The sequence below is a fragment of the Hevea brasiliensis genome, chromosome 1, assembly GCF_030052815.1.
Source record: "Hevea brasiliensis isolate MT/VB/25A 57/8 chromosome 1, ASM3005281v1, whole genome shotgun sequence".
NCBI classification, from domain to species: Eukaryota; Viridiplantae; Streptophyta; class Magnoliopsida; order Malpighiales; family Euphorbiaceae; genus Hevea; species Hevea brasiliensis.
In genome coordinates, this window is record NC_079493.1 from 5142046 (window position 1) to 5161835 (window position 19790).

Here is a 19790-nt window from a genome sequence, read left to right on the forward strand (position 1 = left end):
GCTCCCCAATTGATGATATATTTTATTTACAGGTCGAGCGAGTCAAAAAACTCCCCGTTGAAAGGTCCACTTTATGGCCGGACTCTGTCCGGTTGATTTCTTGAAATTAGGCCCAAATGGGCCTTAGAGTTGGGCTAATGAATAGTAGGCTTACTACGGGCCTCAGGGGCTTTAGGCTGGCTCAGGTCCTAGTGCCGGTCCGGCCCATAGGTTGGGTCGTGACAGCAATGTTAAACATGGTTCCTTCAATTGACAAACCCATATGCAGGAAACTCCATGACCCTCTCCAAATTGTTTAACTTGCAACCCAACAAAATCAAGCATAAAACTACATACAACCTCACTAAATGATGAGGAGAGAAGCCCATGTCCTGGGGAGGAGAAGGAAGCTTCCCCTACCCCAAAGGGCACAGGATGGCTCAAGTTAATTGAGGAACAAGGGTGTGGGTATCCAAAAAGAATAAAAGCCTTTCAGAGGAAAATCACTCCCTAGGAAATTAGAGAGAGAAAGGAGTTATTTATCTCTTTTACCTCTCTTTTCCTCTCTCCTGCTCTCTCTCTGTCCTACTTTCATTTATTATTGATGGTAGTCTATGAAGCGAGGATAAATAAATTCCAATATTTGGTATGTCACAATTTAAAATATAAAATCCTATTGAATGACATGTAGTTCATATTTAGTGTAATTTTATTGTTAAAATTCATTTATTCTTGCTTCATAAACTACTCTAAATGATAAGATAAAAGTAGGAGAGACAAAGTAGGAGAGAGGGAGAGAAAGTTAAAAGAGGGATGGAGAGAGAGGAAGAAAAAGGCATGATAGAGATAGGAGGAGAAAGGGAGAGAAAGTTAAGAGAGAGAGAGAGGTAGGAAAGAGAGATAGGAAGGGAGAGGCATGCAGGAGAGAGAGAGAGGGAATAAGAAAATGAAGGAGAGGCGGTATATATTTATGAGTAATATATGAGCATTGTTATCTAACAAATTTTGTTATCTTAAATTTGTTAAATTTAATTTAAATTTCATCAAATTTAATAGGTATTGATTTTAGTTATAATTAATTTTTTAAAATTCAATTATAAAATATTTACAAATTAACTACATGAAATTAATTAAATTTCATAGAAATTTGTGAAATTCATTTGAGGAAGGCACTCATTTATCTAATATAGAAAGGTAAACACCTTTAAAAATCATATTTTATAAAAATATCATTATCCCAAACTTATATTCATAATTTTAAAATAAAAATTATAAAAAATATCATATAACTTAACATCTTTTACAAATGAAAAAAAAAATTATATTTTAATTTCTGATAGGCATTTAATGTAGTTTAAAAAAAAAAGCTATTTAACTCCATTAAAAAGGTAAAATAGATATATATATATATATATATATATATATATATATATATATATATATATATATATATAATATAATTTAGCGAATGATGAATTTTTTTTTTTTAATTCTTAAATATAATAAATTCTATATATATATATCAAAATAATTTTAATATTTAAATTTATCAAAGTTTTTCTATTAATCACTCAAACCACTTAATGCTTGTTTAGAATAATATTTTTTTATTAATTTTTAATTAATATATTTAATTAAAAAATAATATATTTAAAAAATTATTTTTGTTAACAGCTGTCTTAAACAGTAATGTTAAGCTGACTCTGATTACCGTCGATTCTAAGTGAAGACGTAATACTCAATCCGACGGTCCCTAAAGTCCACATCATGGATCCGATTTACACCTCACTTAAACTAATAGTTTCCCAATAGGACAAGCCAGTCTCCTCCGTCGATTCAAAAACAAATCCAATGGGCTGAGATATCCACGTCACCGATCCGCGTGAAATTCCATTGACCAATAGCATCCCATCACCGCTTTTTATATAAACAATGCCACACGCCGAATTCTAAAAAATATCTCTTTCAGCTTACGCAGTTACGCTTTACGTTCTCTCTCTAAAATCTAAGGAGCCAAACTCTCTCTCCAAGAATGGCACCAAAGGCGGAGAAGAAGCCGGCTGAGAAGAAGCCCGCGGAAGAGAAGAAGACAGTGGCAGAGAAAGCTCCGGCGGAGAAGAAGCCGAAGGCCGGAAAGAAGCTACCAAAAGATGGTGGCGCGGCGGCTGGAGACAAGAAAAAGAAGCGCGTGAAGAAGAGCACGGAGACATACAAGATCTACATCTTTAAGGTCTTGAAGCAGGTCCACCCAGACATCGGGATCTCGAGCAAGGCAATGGGTATCATGAACTCCTTTATAAACGATATTTTCGAGAAGCTTGCACAGGAAGCGTCGAGGCTAGCGAGGTACAACAAGAAACCAACAATTACTTCGAGGGAGATCCAGACCGCTGTGAGATTGGTGTTGCCTGGAGAGTTGGCAAAGCATGCTGTGTCTGAGGGGACTAAGGCAGTGACCAAGTTCACTAGCTCTTGAAGCAGTGCAGGACTACAGGAGGCTCGTTTGTTTGTTGGTAGTGAATTAGGGTTTCTTGTGTGTATGTGTAGGGTTAGGTAAGGTAATGGTTTATTTTACTATTTCTAGTGTTTTTTTTTTTTTTTTTGAATTTGATTTGGGTTTATAGTTAAAGCTTGGATCTTCTCGATCCCCATGTTTCTATGTTAGAATTGAAATACAAAAGTCGCTTGATTGTGTTTGTCAAAATAGATTTGTGAATTTGAAGAAGATGAGAGGGATTTTGGGTTTGTGTAAATTGACGATTATTTTGGTCAAGTTGATTGTTGGCTTTTCTTGCTGATTTGAATTCTTTCAAATTCAAATTGTACTCCGAAAATAAACAGGCCATGTTCTGTTCTGATCAGCTCTGCTCTGTTCTGCGTATTGCTCAAGCACAGAGGAAGATGAATGTTGAAAGTTTCTGAAGATGCTGATTCTATTTTTGAAGCTCAAATATAAAACAATTTAAACAATTAACATTGATGGGAAGATTCGAAATCAGGAGATAACTTTAACAATGGAAATTAGGAATATATGCTCAGTATGTGGGAGAATTTACAATACAACAATTGTAGCATTGGTCACTGTGGGCTTCAATCGAATCTATGATATGATCAATTGTCGTCCTGATTAACTATCGAGGGTATGTATTTGTCGTATTGTATTTAATAAATTCTCTAATATGAGAGAAAAACTGCGTCCAAGCATGACATAAAGGCTGTAATTTTGATCATTGTCTGCATGTTATTTCTTATACTGCCTGTGCATATATATCAGGCTCAGAATATGCTTACATCCTCTAAAATTTGAAATTAATCCAAGGTTTCTGAGGCGTGTGGTTTACATGTAGGGTATAATTAATAGTTCATACACATTCAAATAATTAAATGAAAGTATTTAATAAATTTAAAATTACTAAAAAAATTAAAGTTGATAGTTGATGAGTATTAACATAATACTTTCAGCTGTAATTTGTAACTCTATTTTTATTTTATTTTATTTTAAAGTTATATTTTATTTGTTGATAATTGATTTAATTTTTTATTGATTATATTAATTTTTTTATTTAATTTAAAAATTAATATTATTAATATTTTTATTTTTTTATTTATAATTTTAATATCTTAACTAATGTATTATATATTTATTAGAATGTTTTTTTATTAATAATATAAAATATAAAATATTTGTTTATAAAAAAATATATTTTTGTATTTAAGAACTTAAAATTAATTATAAGTTTTTTTTATCAACAATAATAATTATTTTATAACTATATTTTTAAAGTTATTTAATTATTTTTTTATTTCAATAATAAAATAAATGATGTAATATAATAAATCAATAATTATATATATATTTTAATAATATAATAAATAATATAATATACAAAATTAATAATTATATATTTAATTTAATAATAAAATAAATAATATAATAAATTTATAATATTATATTTATTTTAATAATAAAATAAATTATATAATATATATTTTTATTAGTTATTTTGCATATCAACCGCAACAGTTAAATATAATTTTATCAAAAATTTAATATAAATAAGCTATATCAGCTAATAGCTTATCAGTTGTATCCAACAGTTAAACGAAACAGGCCCTTAAACTAAAATCAATTGAAACTAATCCAATATTTGAAATAAAATGTAACTCATTGAATACCTAAATTTCTAAAAATCATATAAACATAATTGTTACTATAATTTGTTAAAAAAATAAAAAATAATTTTGCTTATTATTGAATGGACTATAATTTTTCCTGATTAAGACTTTATTTATTTTGTGAAAAATTGATATCAAAATTATATCTATACTTTGTTACTGTTAACCTCACACAGTAGCCTCACTTTTTTATGAACAACCCTTCTCTACTACAATAGATTAATATGATAGTGTCTCTTTAGCAAGAGCAAATATGCTAAATATAATTTAATATCTCTAATTATTTGAAGGCATATTAAGATTGTCAAAACCATAAATGATCAAACCTGCAATCTCTATTAAAAAAATGTTTTGTAAGAAATTTTTTTCCTTAAGATATTTTTCATTGTTTGTATTTATGTAGTGCACTTATAAATATTTTTATATTTTAACAAAATTGTTAAAGTTCAGAAGTTATTTTTATCAAAAATTGTTTAATTTTTATTGCTTCACTATATATGATATAGTTATAATGGAATCTGTTTTCAATTCTTTTTCAATTAGAATAAGTCTTAATATAGATAGAAAAGGAATTTATCAGGTTCTGTAAAATTTCTATTGAGAAAAGTAATATTTTTTTTTTCTCTTAAAAAGAGGAAAAAAAAAACTTTTTTTTATAAAATGTCTATTAATAAGTTTCTATTCCAACACGGAAGAAAAATGACAATATACAGGATGGGTAGAAGAAGTTGTAATACTAGGTTTAACTACATTTAAAAGCTCTAGTTTTGGGTTTTCTCTCTGTTTTATCTTCTTTATTGAGAGCCAATCTCAATTTCTGTTGGTCCAGCAGCTGTCCTCTCTCCCTCCGGGTAGGAGATGGCCTCCCCTTCCTTCGCTTGGGCGTGGGTTTGTCCCTTCCCATCTCTAGGTGGGGCGTACATAATTTTTTTTATTGTATTTTGTGATTTTACTGTAGGTTGGGCTGAATGGTGAGGGCTTTTTCTTACTATCATACTGTGTGCGTAATGGTTAAACGAGGGATGGGAAGGATCATTGCATTTGCTTGCTGGCTGGAGTAAGGGTATGGCGCGAGTGGTTCGCCGACGATCAGAGTCATCGTGGCCCATTTCTCTCTGTTGGTGTGATCCTTTTACTTTCTTGCCTTGGTGACTTTTGGTTCTCCCTTGGGTTTAAGGACCTTGGGTCTGCTCTTATAAGTGCCCCTAACTTCTACAGCTTGTGGTGGTTGCGTCATATGCTTCTAGTTTTTTTAACTAGAAATGAACCAGTCTTCGTCAATGCAGGCCATCAAAAGGAGGAATCCAACTGTGTGGCGATGTTGGTTCGGCAGTTGATGATTTGTTGAAGTTGGTGCGGCGTTAATAGTTTGCCATGCTGGATCTTCATTCTGGTTGGAAACCCGATCTCTGAGTCTAGGGCTATGTTTGGTTGAGACCTTTTGGTCTATTGTGGGCTAAGTGATTTGGGTAATATTAGGGCCTTTTTAGTATTAGACCAATAACCTTGAATAACTATGCTTTCTTTCAAGATTTGTAATCAGGCTTTTTAGCCTTTTTGTTTTAATGAAACCTATTATCTTCTGGAAAAAAAAAAAAGGTTTAACTAGAAAAATATTTTTTATTGACCTATTCCTTGGTGTTTCAAATATTAAAAAAATGTGAACGAAACAAAGGGAGCTTATGTTATAAATTTTCATAAAATAGTTACCCTTAATGAAATGATTATCATGAATGAAAATTTAGAGGACAATTAATAAAATTTAAAGTACTATTAACAATAAGTGAGATCATTTATTCATTTTTTTTATTTATTTTTATAAGTTATCAATGACATCGCTAATTTGTGTATAATTATTATGATTTTTATAAATTCAAATGTTGAATAAAATATGATTTTAGTTCATGTATTAATGAATTAATTTCAAATAGTATAAAATTACAAATAAGAGTGAGCATTCAGTTAATCGAACTGAATTTTGAGTTAACTAAAATTTAATCGACTCTATTTATATTATTCAAATCAAATTGAATTTGAAATTGAGAGAAAATTAAACCAAACCGAGAACGAAAATATTCGTTCGATTGTTGATTATAATTGAGAAAATATAATTTATATTTTATATTATTAGTTAATTAATTAAATATAAGTAAAAATACATTTTTAATATTTTTAATTTATAAAATAGTAAATATGATTTATTATCAATAAAAGAATAATTATAAATTAAATATTATTAATAAAGTTATAATAATAATAATTCTAAATAATATATTATTAAGAAAAATATAAGTAATACATTAATTAATATAATTTTAATTATTTCGATTAGTTTGTTTACTAAATTAAAATTTATTGAACTGATAAGCAAAAATTAAAAATTTTTAAATTATTAATTAAAAATTAAATTAAATTCATTATTATTAAAATAATCGAATTTCAGTTTAATAATTTGATTAAAATTGAATAATACACACCCATGAATGTAAGTATATGTTTGGCCATATATATCTTGTACATTTTATTTGTTTCTTTAAGTTAGGTGTGATTGATTTGAGTAAATATTTTGTGCACCATATCAAAGACGTGTCAAATTATACATTTACTGTGACAGAGCGTCAATATAGAAAATTGAGCTTTTTGCTAAATATTTTTGGGCGAACTATAATTTGATAAAATATATAAATTAATTTTTATATTTTTAAAATTAAATAATTTAATGTAAGACAATTTAATTCTTATCATTTAAATTTCGTTAAGTTACTCTTAATTTTAATAAAAATATTTAAAATATTCTTATATTTATTTTTAATTTAAAAATAATTTAGTCTTTATATTTTTATTTTCTTAATAATTTAATTTTTAAGATTTTATTTTATTAATAATTTAATTCTTATATTTTAAAAAATGTGAGTCACATTAAATTAAATATTTTAAATTTAAATTGTTAAAATATGTACTAATTATTTTAAAGTTAATAATTTTTGTTTATTGCAAAATCATTCATATATTTTATAAATTAATTTTTAAATATTATAATTATTTATATATAAAACTTTATAATTTCGTATAATTCTATTTATGTCATTATTATTTTAATAATATATAAATAATTATATATATATATCAATTTATAATAATTTTTTATATATATAAAAAAATGAATAATGACACAAATTGTTATTTAAATAATTAATAAAATGTTTTCAAATTAAAAATAGAGTTAAAAATATTTTAGTATTTTTACTAAATTTAACAGAAAATTAACTGTAATTTTAATAATTTGGATTAACTTGTAAATTTATTAAAATGTTAAGAACTAAATTACTTAGTTTTAAAACTATAGACACTAATTTATAAATTTAACCAAATTTTATAGACTAAATTATCAATAAAATAAATTTTTACCTACTAAATTATTTTTAGATAAAAACATTTTAGCCATTTGTATTAAAATTAATGATAATTTAAATAAAATTCTAATGATAGAGACTTAATTATTGATATTGTCAAATCTTTTAGAGTAAATTATTTAGTTTTAAAAATATAGAAACTAAATTATAAATTTTATCAAACTTTAAAAATTAAATTATAATTTTTCTAATATTTTTTTATGATATCAGATTTTTTTTTTTAAATGATATCAAAACTTAGCTCTAAATACTTTTAATTCTTTTGAATAATGAATACACCCAATGTCCCTACACTCACAATTAGCCAAAAATATTTAAAAAAAAAAAAGCCAAAATCCCTTACTTATGTATTAATTGTGAAGACCAAAAATCAGTGTGCCTCTATACTTAGGGCCTATTTGGCATTGTTATTTAAAACTACTATTAAGAAAATTAATTTTTTAAATATACTATTTAGAGAGTGTTAAAAAATAATTAGAAATTAAATTTAATCAATTTTAGTTATAAAAATACTAAAATAACAAAACAGCTTTTTTCACATTACTTTCTCAATAGCATTTAAAATAGTACTTTTATTTAAAAAAAATAATTTTAAATTCTGAAACTAAATGCTAAATAGAGTTTTACAAGTTTCTAAAACACGAACTTGGAACTTCGTTTCATTTTAATAACTTTTTTTTAAATTTTTTATAAAAATTAAGAAACAATTGAATAATATTATTTTTATAAAAAATATTAATAATTAATTAAATTAATTTAATAATATCATTAAAATATTGAAATATGAAAAAGTGTTAATAAGACACAAATACATTAAAAATAATAATATATAAAGATACAATTAAAAAATATTAATTATTTTAATTTTTTAAAATAATAAATAAAACGAGATATTTCTTTTTAAACATCTATTACAACAATAATTAGATTAAAAAAAAAGTACTTTACACATATAATTTTAATGTATATGTAGTTAATCATTATAAATGCACCAATGCTTTTTAAAAATATAAAAAATAAGTATAAAATTCAATTAATAATAAATGTGATGTGGTTTGATAAACATGTGAGAGTGACAAATATTTCAATTATTCAAATCACATGTAAAATTAGAATAATATGAGTAAATAAACACACACAATAAATATATGTATATTTATAAGTTTGATATTAAATATTTCATACGTGAAATGGAAATATAATTTACGGATTTTTTTAAACACGTGTCATTTTCTCCATTAAAAATGTTGAAACTCTTCATTACACTAGTCCCACCTCGACTGAGTGTTTATTTCGTAAGTGTCTTCTTAGTATTATGTGTTCGCTCTCTGTAATAATTACATTTTACTTAGTTATGGAGTTTATGGTGTGTTTGGTAAAAAGTTAATAAAATAAGTGTTAAATATTATTTTTATAAATTTTTATTTTTAAAAATAATAATTATTAATTTAATTTTTTTAAAATTAATATTTAAATTTCTAAAAAAATATAAATACTAATGAGATAAAAAATTAATTTATTCTCTTTTAAGTATTTAAATAATATTAATAAAAATTAAAAATTATAAAAATAATAAATATTCACTTGTTAATTTTATACCAAACACTTTCTTGAAATTAAGAGCTTTGTCACCTTGGTCCGGTTGAGTTGGAGTTGGAGCTTCATCTTTAACCTTCTTTAAGTAGATATGCTTGCTCTCTTGTGTTGAATGCTAAGATGGAAGTTGATTCTCGAATGCTTCTTCGAGAGACTTGGTATCCACCGAGCAAAAACTAGGGCAAAACGATGATGGAGTCTCTCCAAGTTTTCCTTTTCATCGTCGCTTGTTGGATGTCTGGGTGAACTTCAAGTTGATTTTTTTATACATAAAATAAAAATAAAATAAAATTAATCAAAAAATTAAAAGAGTAATGAGAATAAAAATTATTGTGAGAATTGAGAGAGTGTGAAAAATATAAATATAAAAAATTTATTTTTTTATATTAAAATCTTTTATGTATAATAATTTTACTGTCATTAGGAATATAATTATTTTCAAATATTTTTAATAAAAAATAAATAAAGTAAAAATTTGTTGTTTGAAATTTTAGAACCGTTATATAAAAAATATACAAAATATTTTAAATATGAAAAAGCTTTAGATATAATTATGTAAAATGATTAATTGTACTTATTACGGAATTTATATAAAATATATTTTATGTAAATGAATATTTATGCTTAACGAATGTATTTACTTCATAATTAGATTATATTTATATAAAAAATAATAATCACAAATATAAAATCATATACCAATAATCTTTTCGTAATTTTTATGTTTGTTAAATTTATTTAAAAGTTATAGGTAAGGATTTTTACTTATGGTTGTTCCTTTTATTTTTCTTTTTGTGTTTTTTTATATTTATGATATATTTTTTTTCAATAATTTTTAAATCCATCTGAATTTTATGTCATCCTTTGAGAGGATTTATGTTCTTCTTTTCTTTTCTACGAGGATTTAATATTTTCTTTTTCATAAAAATTTCTTAATTTTTTTATTGTGAGATTTTTTTTTTCTAAATGTTTTGTTTTATTATTTAGGTAAAAGTGTAACTATAAGATATACTGATTGAAAGATTATAGAGTTAAATAGTGATAGATTATCATTGAGTAAAATGTATTTTTTACTAAATGATTAGAGCTGAGTATTCGGTTTAAACTGAACTGAATCATTAAAACTAAATTAAATGAATTATCATATTTTAGAAATCAAATCGAACGAAAATGATTAAAAATTGATCCGAATCAAATCACCCTATTTCAGTTTGGTTCAGATTGAATTGATTGATTTTTGAGTTTGGATGGATTTTTTTAATTTATATTTAATTTTTAAATTATTTTGTAACACCCCTGATTTTTTATATATTATTATTGGGCTTCGTGTAGGTATCCTCAATTCGCGAAAATTCGACAGTTGTCCGGATCTGTGAATTTCCGGCCAGACAGACCAACTACCGGAAAAGTCTCCGAATTGGATCGAGGTTTTGGCTACCCCACCATTGTCAGGCATCCCGAGCGCGTTCCCGAAGTCGGAATCGGCAAAGGTAAACCCGAACCTTTCTTTTTCGTAATTTTCTAGTGCTTAAATAGGATTGAAAATCCATAAAATATTCGTGGTAGCTTAGAAAATTACGATTCTTTTTGCAATAGCTTAGTAATATTTCTAAGGACCGCGGGGCAGAGTTTTATAATTTTTAGAGCTTATTTGAGCAGTTTTTGCAAAAATGATCAATTATAAGGACTAAATTGAAATTTTACATATTGTGATGAATGATTGATTTGATGGGCCCAGGAGGGGCTGTGTGATATGATTGAACTGTTGATATATGGATTGTGAGTATAGAAGTGTGTTTTGAACCCTTTTGCAGGTTGGGTAGGTCCTAGGTATAGGGGAGACTCTGCCGGATTTTCAGCACGACTTAGGACGTAATTGGTCTTTTTCTTTGTTTGTATTGAGTCAGATTGTATTAAATAAATGTAATATGATTGTCGTGAGCGGGATGACCTTCTTCCTCCGCCCAGCCGCCACAGTAATTTATCGTCAAGTCTGTGAGTAAAATATTAATTTTAATTGTAATTTCGATATTATTATATGTTCAGCATGCCCATGCATCACTTATATGTATATATTTATTTAGTTAAACTCTAGGCACGATTTATGTTGCATTCATAACTGTTAATATGCCATGGATATTGTTGTGGTAATTTGGAGCAGTGTGCGTGCGTTGGCGTGCGTGTGATGTGGTGTGGACTATGGATAGGACGGGGTAGTCACGGCTTGAGTAATTAAATGGGACCCTTTACTTCGATGGGTAGTCAAAGCTTGAGTAATTATTTGGGACCCTCGATTTGGTTATTAAGTGGAAGTCCGAGCTTGAGTAATTATTGGCACGGGTTGGATTTAAGAGAGCTGTATAGGGGATCAGCTCCCATATGTTATGATTGATACTACAGGGTGTGTGAGTGCTCCAAATTACCTTTTTGATGTTATGATGTGAAAATATTGTTTATGTTGCATTTCACTCTACAGGGTGCATTAGTTCTAGATAGTTATAGAGATTATGGTTAAAATTGATATTTTACTCTCTGAGTCGAACGCTCACTCCTGTTCAATATTTTTCAGACTACGGGAGGATTTTCTTTTGGTTAACTCGCTTTTCTCCCTCGCAGTCAATTATTCTTGTTTGTATAAACTTGTTAAATCTTAGAATTTCCGCATGTGTTAGAAATGTTATTTGATTTGGGTCTGTAAACTAAATTATTATTTTGGGACCTGTAAACTTAATATGCTATGCATGTTTGATGGATTGGATGAGGGAGCTGAGCTCTCATTTATTATTATGTTGATGAGTATGTGGAGGGTGAGCTGAGCTCCCCAATTGACTATATATTGTGTTTACAGGTCGGGTGAGTCGAAAACTCCCCGTTGGTAAGTCCATTTTATGGCCGGACTCTGTCCGTTTATTTTCTTGATATTGGGACCAAATGGGCCTTAGAGTTGGGTTAATGAACAGTTAGGCTTACTACGGGCCTCGGGGGCTTTAGGCTGGCCCAGGTCCTAGTGCCGGTCCGGCCCATAGGTTGGGTCGTGACAAATGTAGTATCAGAGCTTAGGCTCCAGATTCATAGGGAAAAATTATCTAAGTATTGGGAAGAGTCTACTAGGAGTCACATGCGGAGTATAGGGTTCTGTTTCGTCTTTTCCTGTAATTCTTTGTTTCTAGATTCTACGTTATACCTCGGGAAATATAAGATTACCTCAGTTAGTGTCTTGATTTTCGTGGAGTACACAAAAATGTGAAATAGAGTTAGTAGACATGTGAGATCTATCATGAGGATACGTACTCCAAGAAATGTTATATTTTTGTCAGTATGGGTTTAAATGGTGTGCCCATTTCGTGTAAGACACGAATACATAAAAGTGAGTCTTAAAAGTACAGTTGCCCTAGATAAGGATGAGGATACCACTCTTGGTCATCGTAGATGACCCGAATGAATAAGTTTGTGATAATAGAAGATTCAGGAGAGATAAGAAATTAGGAGACCTAGTTTGTCAGGACGTATCGTAGTAACTATACAATATTCTCGATGTCTGCTCTGTAAGCTGCAGATTACAGTACCGACATGAGATTATTGTGTAGAGCTGCGTGCATCCCCGTGGTGCTCCATAATGAGGGTGTTTGAGATGGCTTCTGTTTTGGTACGATTATGCGAGCAGAGTTCTATATTTGCAGAGGAGTTGGGAACTCACGGCTAAGAGTTTAGAGTTAGAATATTGAAAGGTCACGGTTGGGTGATAACTAGAGTCGATGACTCGATTACTGACATGAGTTAGAGTTTCATCAAGAGTTGCCATCAGACCAGAGGTTTCGGACTAGTTGCAAAGTAAAGGTGACACTTATAGAGTGAGAATAGTATACCTTGTGTGTATCAGTATGGAATAAAGTACAACTCTACTACCTAGAGAAGGTCGAAACTATGAATTGATGATTTATAGAGCTATGATATGATAAAAGAGTCATTAACTTGACATGGTTCTGGCAAGGTGGTAGATGTAGTACCTTTGTTGCAACAAGTTAGGATATAGTCCTATCTTTTCAGAATGGATCGAAGGTTATTACTGATAATGATGACTTATGGAATAGTGTCCCAGATGGGACTGTAGAGTGTGGTAGAGAGTAGTTGGCTCGGGTAGCCTGGAGAGGATACAAGTTCTATTATAGGAATCATATATAATCGATCACGATGGATGTAAATCCTTTGAATTGGATGAATGGGTTTGGGTGCAGAAATCTTAAGTTTTGGAATTGAGTAAACATGGAAAATAATAATAATAATAATAATAAAAATAAAAATAATAATAAATAAAATTCCTGCAGAATCAGGTCTCGAGGTAGTAAGGGTATTATGTAAGTTAAAGGATAAGAATAGAGATCATACAATAAAAGTATGATTGTAATTTCTTTGAGTTCCTTTCTAATTTCAATTTTTTCAAAACTATAGTAGAATCTAATTATAATGGTGTTAATAGTAATAAATTAGCGAAGATAAATCTCTGACGGCCAATGGATAAAGAAAGTGGAGAATGAAAGTTTGGGGAATTGATTGCGGATGCAATATAATCTAAATGCTAGTGGAAGTACTAGCTAGAGTGGTCAAAGGACCAAATCTGAGTAGGACATATGATATGATAACGCGATAGAGACTCTAAAAGATTTAGTTAGCAAGTACAGCTATTATGTTAGGAAGAAGAATGGAACCAGGGATAGAATAGTCAAGTTCTATTTTGGGTAAGACAAAGGAAATAAATGAAAGGACAACCTAAAGAGCGCATAATAAAAGGAACAAAGTTAAGATATAGGATAGGCTAAGTGTTATTCTTGGCAAGGAGAATGACAAGGATGGAAAACCCAAAATGGGATCACATTAGTGAGAAAAGTGATGGAGGTATGGAATACAATAATAATGAGTAAATGTTAGAAGGTGTGCGATGGTATTGCGGACTACCTAAATAGGTAGAAAGAGAAGTTAGTAAGCAGTAAGTTGAATAAAAGTCAGTCTAAGGGATCAAATTAATGACCCTAGATAAGGGTGGAATTAGTGTTGGAAGAATTTATTAGTGAGAGAAATCTTTCAGGAATCAACAAAAGTTAAGGGCACAATAAAAACGATGATAGATATGAATCATAGGTCGAGTATAAGTAAAGTTAATAAATTATAAAATATTATGTCAAGAAGGAAAATGGTACGGTAAAGGGTTTATGCAAATGATAACTTATAGGTAGAGCATAATTGTTCTAGGAGATGATGAAATTTGGAGATAAAGACCAAGAAACTTAGGTGAAACGTTATAATATGACAATCGGGTGTAGTTGAATATAAGAGGATATTTTCTTTCTTTTCAAGTTTAGCTTGTGCTTTTGGTTCTAGAAGGTTATATAAGGAACAAAAACTGAGTCAAGGAGACCTAGTTATTGAGAGTTTAGTAGGCACAAATTCATACATAATTTCCTGATATGAGAATGACAGTAAGTGCATACCTAGTATTAAGTATGAAAGGACGAGCAGTAATGACAGGATTTAGCTACTAAGGCTTGCAAGCTGTTTTAAACTATGAAATTTGGAGGAAGTACTATTTATGGTTGAGATTCAATAGATGAAATTGTTCTTTGATGGGTAATTTGAGGTTGAAATTTAGAAAGCTATGGGCAGTATATATGATTATATTAAGGAGAATGAACACGTGAAGTATCTTGTTTGGAATTAAGGCATGACACATATTTCCTACAGTGTTAGTTCGGATGGAACTTATAGTTTATGGGGCTCATATTCATCCAGGATAAGCAATTTCCTACTAAGGTGATAGGGAATGATAATGTTCTGATAGTTAAGTTGGAAAAAGGGGATACCAAAAGAATTTTCTATGGTTAATTATAAGTGTTACATAAGGTGAAGAATGTGCTGGTAGGAGTAAATCATAGGGTTAGAATTCTTGAAGTAATGAAACTAGTATTCAAGATAAGACTAAGAAATAAAAAGAAAGTTAAAGTTGATGATGGGATAGACATCTTTGAAGGAAAAGGTGTAAGGATGAGATAGGACTAAAATTAAGGAATAAGTACAGCAGGTTGAAATGATACCAACAATACCAAAAATAGGAAAAGGGAAGTGGATAAGATGCAAAGGACAGGAAGAGAGCTCGATAGAGTCAGTTATAATGATGAGGATAAGGAGTGTCTAACCACTGCCCCTGTGTTAACACTACCTATGAGCGGTGAAGGATACACTGTGTACTGTGATGCCTCTAGAGTTGGCCTAGGGTGTGTTTTGATGCGGAATGGAAAAGTAGTGGCTTATGCTTCAAGCGGTGAAGAGGCATGAGCGAACTATCCCACCCATGATTTGGAAATGGCTTTGTAATCTTTGCACTAAAGATCTGGAGACACTATCTGTATGGTGAAGTGTGCGAGATATACACCGACCACAAAAGTTTGAAGTACATCTTCCAGCAGAGGGATTTAAACTTAAGACAGAGGAGATGGATGGAGCTTCTGAAAGACTATGATTGCACCATCCAGTACCACCCAGGAAAGGCCAATGTTGTGGCAGATGCTCTGAGCAAAAAATCTTCTGGCAGTTTGGCGCACATTTCAGTAGAGAAGAGACCGTTGATTCGGGAGGTACATGAGTTGATGGATCAAGGTTTAATCCTAGATCTGTCAGATGAGGGGGTATTGTTGGCTCACTTTTCAGTGAGGCCAGACTTGAGGGACAGAGTTAGAGGTTCCCTGCCCTGAGACCAACAATTGATGAAGATCATAGAAAGAGTACAGCAAGGCGAAGGTGGTGAGTTTGGATTTGCCAATGATGGCGCCCTAGTGCAAGGTTCTAGGATATGTGTGCCCGATGTGGACAATCTCAGAAATGAAATCATACAAGAGGCACACTACACACTTTACAGTGTCCATCCAGGTTCCACCAAGATGTATCATGATGTGAGAGATAGCTATTGGTGGAATGGCATGAAGAGAGACATAGCAGACTTTGTGTCCAAGTGGTTGACTTGTCAGTAGGTGTAGTTTGAACACCGAGACCGTCGGGGAAGGCTGCAAGAGGTCCCTATCCCGAGAATGGAAGTGGGAAATGATCACTATGGATTTTGTGGTAGGTTGCCTCGTACCACGCGAGGATATGATTCGATATGGGTAATTGTAGACCGCTTGACCAAATCGGCTCACTTCTTACCGTGAAGACTACATATTACGTGGCACGCAGTATGCGGCTCTATATTCGAGAAATAGTCGATTGCATGGAGTTTGGCTTCCATAATATCGGCAGAGGGCTGATTCACTTCTCGGTTTTGGAGAAAGTTGCAGGAGGCACTTGGCACACAATTGAACTTGATCTGACTTTCCACCCTCAGACGGTGATCAGAAAGGACAATCCAAACACTGGAAGACATGCTTCGCATGAGTGTCTTGGATTTTGGAGGTCAATGGGATGAGCAGCTAGCTTTGGTGGAGTTTGCCTACAACAACAGTTATCACTCCACCATAGGAATGGCGCCCTATGAGGCACTATATGGAAGAAAGTGTAGGTCTCCTCTGTGTTGGACAGAAATGGGGGAAGCGAAGGTGCATGATGTAAACCTAGTGCAGTACACTTCAGAGATAGTTCCTTTAATCAGGGAACGACTGAAAACAGCTTTTAGTAGGCAGAAAAGTTATGCAGACCCCAGACGGAGGGATGTGGAGTTTGCAGTGGACGACTATGTATTCCTGAAGGTTTCTCCAATGAAGGGAGTCATGAGATTTGGAAAGAAGGGCAAGTTGGCACCTCGGTATATTGGACCTTTTGAGGTTACTGATAGAGTTGGAGCAGTTGCCTACCAGTTGGAGCTACCACCCAACCTCTCTCACGTTCATCCCGTGTTTCACATCTCCATGCTCAGGAAATACATTCCCGATCCTTCTCATGTACTGCGTAGGATGTGATAGAGCTAAAGAGAACTTGACATTTGAGGAGCGACTGTAGCCATAGTGGACTACCAAGTGAGGCAGTGAGATCAAAGCAGATCCCTATGGTTAAGGTTTTGTGGAGGAGTCGATCGGTGGAAGAGTGCACCGGAGTTAGATCGGGACATGCGTAGCAAGTACCATTATCTATTCAATGTGTAATCATGTGCTTTATTCTGCCTTGTGTAAAATTCGAGGATGAATTTTCTGTAAGGGGGGAAGAATGTAACAGCCCTGATTTTTATATATTATTATTGGGCTTCGTGTAGGTATCCTCAATTCGCGAAAATTCGGCGGTTGTGGGATGCGTGAATTTCGGCGAACAGGACCAACTCTGGAAAAGTCTCGAAATTGGATCGAGGTTTTGGCTACCCCACCATTGTCGGGCATCGAGCGCGTTCGAAGTCGGAATCGGCAAAGGTAAACCGAACCTTTCTTTTTCGTAATTTTCTAGTGCTTAAATAGGATTGAAAATCCATAAAATATTCGTGGTAGCTTAGAAAATTACGATTCTTTTGCAATAGCTTAGTAATATTTCTAAGGACCATGGGCGAGTTTTATAATTTTAGAGCTTATTTGAGCAGTTTTTGCAAAAATGATCAATTATAAGGACTAAATTGAAATTTTACATATTGTGATGAATGATTGATTTGATGGGCCCAGGAGGGGCTGTGTAATATGATTGAACTGTTGATATATGGATTGTGAGTATAGAAGTGTGTTTTGAACCCTTTTGCAGGTTGGGTAGGTCCTAGGTATAGGGGAGACTCTGCCGGATTTTCGGCACGACTTAGGACGTAATTGGTCTTTTCTTTGTTTGTATTGAGTCAGATTGTATTAAATAAATGTAATATGATTGTCGGTGGCCGATGACCTTCTTCCTCCGCCCGCCACGGTAATTTGTCGTCAAGTGCGTGAGTAAAATATTAATTTTAATTGTAATTTCGATATTATTATATGTTCAGCATGCCCATGCATCACTTATATGTATATATTTATTTAGTTAAACTCTAGGCACGATTTATGTTGCATTCATAACTGTTAATATGCCATGGATGTTGTTGTGGTAATTTGGAGGCGGTGTCGTGCGTTGGCGTGCGTGTGATGTGGTGTGGACTATGGATAGGGCGGGGTAGTCACGGCTTGAGTAATTATTTGGGACCGTTCCTTGAGGGTAGTCACGGCTTGAGTAATTCATTGGGACCCTCGATTTGGTTATTAAGTGGAAGTCCGAGCTTGAGTAATTCGCTGGCACCAGGTTGGATTTAAGAGAGCTGTATAGGGGATCAGCTCCCATATGTTATGATTGATACTACAGGGTGTGTGAGTGCTCCAAATTACCTTTTTGATGTTATGATGTGAAAATATTGTTTATGTTGCATTTCACTCTCAGAGTGCATTAGTTCTAGATAGTTATAGAGATTATGGTTAAAATTGATATTTTACTCTCACGAGTGACGCTCACTCTGTTCAATATTTTTCAAACTACAGGAGGATTTTCTTTTGGTTAACTGCTTTTCTCCCTCGCAGTCAATTATTCTTTATTTGTATAAACTTGTTAAATCTTAGAATTTCCGCATGTGTTAGAAATGTTATTTGATTTGGGTCTGTAAACTAAATTATTATTTTGGGACCTGTAAACTTAATATGCTATGCATGTTTGATGGATTGGATGAGGGAGCTGAGCTCCCATTTATTATTATGTTGATGACTATGTGGAGGGTGGTGAGCTCCCAATTGACTATATATTGTGTTTACAGTCGGGTGAGTGAAAACTCCCGTTGGTAAGTCCATTTTATGGCGGACTCTGTCCGTTTGTTTTCTTGATATTGGGCCCAAATGGGCCTTAGAGTTGGGTTAATGAGCAGTTAGGCTTACTACGGGCCTCGGGGCTTTAGGTGGCCTGAGTCTAGTCTTAGTCCGACCCATAGGTTGGGTCGTGACATATTTGGTCTGATTAAATTAATTTAAAAATTAATAAAATAATTTAATTCAGTTTAATTCAATTAATTTTTCTCTCTAAAATCGAACTGAACCAAAATAACTAAAATTTTTAAAATGCAAAATCAAATCGAATTACTAAATGAAGGTGTTATGTTTGGTTTATTTGGTTCAAATCGAATTGTATTCACTCCTATGAATGACTAACTCAGAAGTTCTGTCCATACGATTAAATTTTTTAAATTAAAATAATTATTATTATATTTTATATAAATAATTTATTTTTAATTTTTTTAAAATAATAATAATATAAAATTTTATATTTTTAATTTATATTTTTCTCAATTTAATAGAAATTATACCTTTTATTTTACAAAAAATTTAAAGATTAAAATTTACATATAAAAATATTATTTTATATAAATATTCATATTCTTATTTATCAATTTGTTATTATAAATTATTAAATAATTCATAACTATTGTCTGAAAAACACAGATTGATTAAAAAAAAAAAAAAAAAACAACACAGCTTCGGTGTAAAAGTGGCATTTCAAATTTCACCACGCGTCTAATTCTCATTGGACAGATATTCTTTTTCGCACTATCATGATATTTAGCGGAGTAGCGCCACCAAAATTATCCCTAAATTTTTTAAAATTCAGATTAGCAAAAAAAAAAAAAACAAAGACACAGTCTTTCGCTTTTCTATTACACTAGTCTCC

General features: G+C 31.1%; 1 protein-coding gene across 1 annotated transcript; it reads left to right on the plus strand.

Moving 5' to 3' along the window:
* The first annotated feature begins 1913 nt into the window (after positions 1 to 1913).
* Positions 1914 to 2777, plus strand: LOC110653126 (histone H2B). Its single transcript, XM_021808729.2, has one exon. It carries the CDS (start codon positions 2012 to 2014, stop codon positions 2453 to 2455), a length of 444 nt encoding a protein of 147 aa, XP_021664421.1. The 5' UTR covers positions 1914 to 2011; the 3' UTR covers positions 2456 to 2777.
* Positions 2778 to 19790: the final 17013 nt, after the last annotated feature.

What these genes read in the sequence shown, in the direction of transcription:
- LOC110653126 (XM_021808729.2), top strand. Translation starts at nt 2,012, where the DNA reads ATGGCACCAAAGGCGGAGAAGAAGCCGGCTGAGAAGAAGCCCGCGGAA.